At 40.1% G+C, this 2,771-nt stretch overlaps 1 protein-coding gene across 4 annotated transcripts; it reads right to left on the reverse strand.

Annotated features, from left to right (window-relative positions):
* Positions 1–972: 972 nt before the first annotated feature.
* Positions 973–1,896, reverse strand: LOC116801980. 4 transcript variants are annotated; one of them, XM_032724555.1, is made up of 3 exons: positions 1,764–1,896; positions 1,491–1,702; positions 991–1,167 (listed from the first exon to the last, which is right to left on the reverse strand). In XM_032724555.1, exons 1-3 carry the CDS (start codon positions 1,789–1,791, stop codon positions 1,081–1,083), a joined length of 327 nt encoding a protein of 108 aa, XP_032580446.1. In that variant the 5' UTR covers positions 1,792–1,896; the 3' UTR covers positions 991–1,080. The 4 variants fall into 4 exon arrangements, 3 of the variants coding, with proteins under 3 accessions (XP_032580446.1, XP_032580448.1, XP_032580447.1); XM_032724557.1 differs by having other exon boundaries at positions 994–1,167; positions 1,760–1,896; XM_032724556.1 differs by having other exon boundaries at positions 996–1,167; positions 1,560–1,702.
* Positions 1,897–2,771: the final 875 nt, after the last annotated feature.

Below are 2,771 nucleotides of genomic sequence, written 5' to 3' on the forward strand. Positions count from 1 at the left end.
ACCCAAGACTAGTTTCCTCCTTAAGTACCTGAAAAACAATAACAAACGCTACTATATAAACAAACATACACAAATATAATACTTACCTTAAATTAATTTCCACTCAATGTACCTGAAACAACAAAAATTAATGCAATCATCAAATAACAACCAACAAATATTATACTTACCAAATTCTATTTTTACATCCATTTCCATGGCAATCTCGTTGCGGCGGCTCTCTGCAACAAATCTCGAACCGGCGGCCCCAAGCAACCAATCCTGAAGCTATGGCCACAAGACGCGATGCACCTGGCTCCCTTCGGTGATTGTCCGAACTACAATCCCCACAGACGACTTCTCTGCCACGAGACGAACTCCACGACCATAATGCCAGCAGCTCAATTAAAACGCATTGACGGCTGCGTTGGACAACTCGCAACTCCTCTTCCTGACGACCGGCAATATGCATCTGCAATACAAACGAACTCATTAAACAATTACATAAAACTGCCATTGACGATATAACGGATCTTCACCAAACGACGGCTGCGTGGGATGCCGCAGATGAGAACAAATCACCTGCAACATGTTGCAAGTGACTCGCTTCCAGCGGCCGCAACTGACCACAGCCAACTTACAACAAAACTTACCTGTGATGACTCCCGAGACTTCCCAGCGACTCGGTGCTTCCGTCCTTCTGGCGGAGGTACCTGAAAAGAAATAAATAAAGCAATGTTAGCCTAAAATGTTAATGTTTATTGTAAATTAATTTCATTTTAAAAATGTAAACTAAACATGCAAGTCAATAATGTTACCAATCCATGTCATTGTCTGAAATCCAAGTCTACAAAAATACTAACTATAATTTATACTAACTATGTCCAAGCCCCAAACTCACCCCAAGCTATGTTAAACTCAAAATCCAAATTATTGTACCTATATATTGCATAAAATGTAATCAAAGGCAAAATAAAGTAGTGGATGCGGAACAGAATTCATTCTGTCTCCGTACCTCCACCTGAAATGTAAAAAAATAAAAAAAAAAAAAAACCGGGACGAGCTCGTTGCAAGCGGCGCTCCTCCAGCGGCCACAACAAATCACAGCCAACACACTACAGGCGCCTGCCCGTGATGACTCCTGACGATTCCAACGACTCGGCGCTCCTGTCCTTCTGGCAGGGGTACCTGAAAATAAATAAATTAAACAACAATGATAGTCAAAATTGCAAAATCTATTGTAAAAAGATCCAATTGTTAAATGTAAACAAACCATGCAAATTTTAAAATGTTACCAGTCCATGTTACTGTTGAAATTTAAACTAACAAAATACTACATTAATACTAACTATGTCCAAGCCCCAAACTCACCCCATGCAATGTTAAACTCTAAATTCAAATAATTGTACCTACATATTGCATAAATGTAATCAAAGGCAAAATAAATTGTGGATGCGGAACAGAATTCATTCTGTCTCCGTACCTCCACCTACAAAGTAAAAGTCACTTACCTGAACTTTCTCGCCACACGGTCCCTGACAGTATCCCTGACAGTATCCCTCATCACCGATGCAATCTACCTGCAATGCAGCGCTGCAAAAGACGGGCCACAAAAGCTGCCTACGCTTCGACCAGGGCACCCAGCGCGGAGCTGCAAAATCCATCCTTCCTGCTACTCTCAAAATCCAGATCGACGAGCGCCTACAAGAGCTGACGCTAAAACCTAAAAATAAAACAATTAACCATAAACAAACTAAACAAAACAATCAAATGCACTTACCTACTTGACCACAACCAACTGCTGTTCCACATCTAAAGCAACTGACAAGAGGTGGCGAGCGTCGCAAAAACAAAACGAAATCGCCTATTTTCGCGATTATAAACACAAAAAATTAATAATCCTAAGACGCCGTGTCCACCTCCTGATGCCACTGCACAAAAAAGGATCACTATCCCGGAGCCGACATCATATTAAAAAGAATTAAAATCCTTATCCAAATTGTATAAATTTCCTCATTACTGTATTTTCAATGATTTCCTGATAATCTGTAAGGAAAGGAAAATTAATAAGAATATAATACAAAATTATTCAAGGACACACAGAAAATTGCAAACCTGACAGGCAAACCAGCAGATACAAAAAATGCGACCTCACCCTGCCGACTATGCGCACGTAAATCATGAGACAGGCACCGCAAAAGCAAAACTAAATCGCCAACTTTCGCGATTTTAAACACAAAAAGTTGACAATTTTATGATGCCGTCTCCTTCTCCTGATGCCAAAGCATAAATAAGGATCATTTGCGTGGCGCAGCTGCCACATCAATATGCTGAAAAAACTTGTCCTTAAATTGTATTATTCTCATCAGTTCTGTATCTTCGACGAATTCTCTCCTAACCTGCAACGAAAAGAAAATAAATAAGAATGCGATACAAAAACTACTCAAGGACACATAAATAATAACAAACCGGACAGACAAAGTAGCAGATGATAACAGACGGCTCCATCCTGCTGACGTCAAGCATGCAGCTCCAGCTTCCAAGACTCCAACTATTGAAACAAGGGAACACAAGCTATTACTGGGAAATATATATGTATAATATAATACTTATCTAATTGCAAACTTGATGACTCCAAAATCGCGGCACTCCAGCCGCAATAACACAATGACAAGGGCCTCCAATTTAGCCCCTACAAAACGTACCTGAAAAGCAAAAAATCAACGCAATTATAAACGCAATGCAATATTCACCCCAGACTAGCTTCCCCCATAAGTACCTGAAAAACAATA

The sequence above is a fragment of the Drosophila sechellia genome, chromosome X (assembly GCF_004382195.2).
Source record: "Drosophila sechellia strain sech25 chromosome X, ASM438219v1, whole genome shotgun sequence".
NCBI classification, from domain to species: domain Eukaryota; kingdom Metazoa; phylum Arthropoda; class Insecta; order Diptera; family Drosophilidae; genus Drosophila; species Drosophila sechellia.

What these genes read in the sequence shown, in the direction of transcription:
- LOC116801980 (XM_032724555.1), bottom strand. Translation starts at nt 1,791, where the DNA reads ATGTGGAACAGCAGTTGGTTGTGGTCAA. An exon ending in CAGCAGTTGGTTGTGGTCAA is followed by an intron (nt 1,703 to 1,763) that starts GTAGGTAAGTGC and finishes TTTTATTTTTAG; the next exon opens with GTTTTAGCGTCAGCTCTTGT. An exon ending in CGTGTGGCGAGAAAGTTCAG is followed by an intron (nt 1,168 to 1,490) that starts GTAAGTGACTTT and finishes ATTTATTTTCAG; the next exon opens with GTACCCCTGCCAGAAGGACA.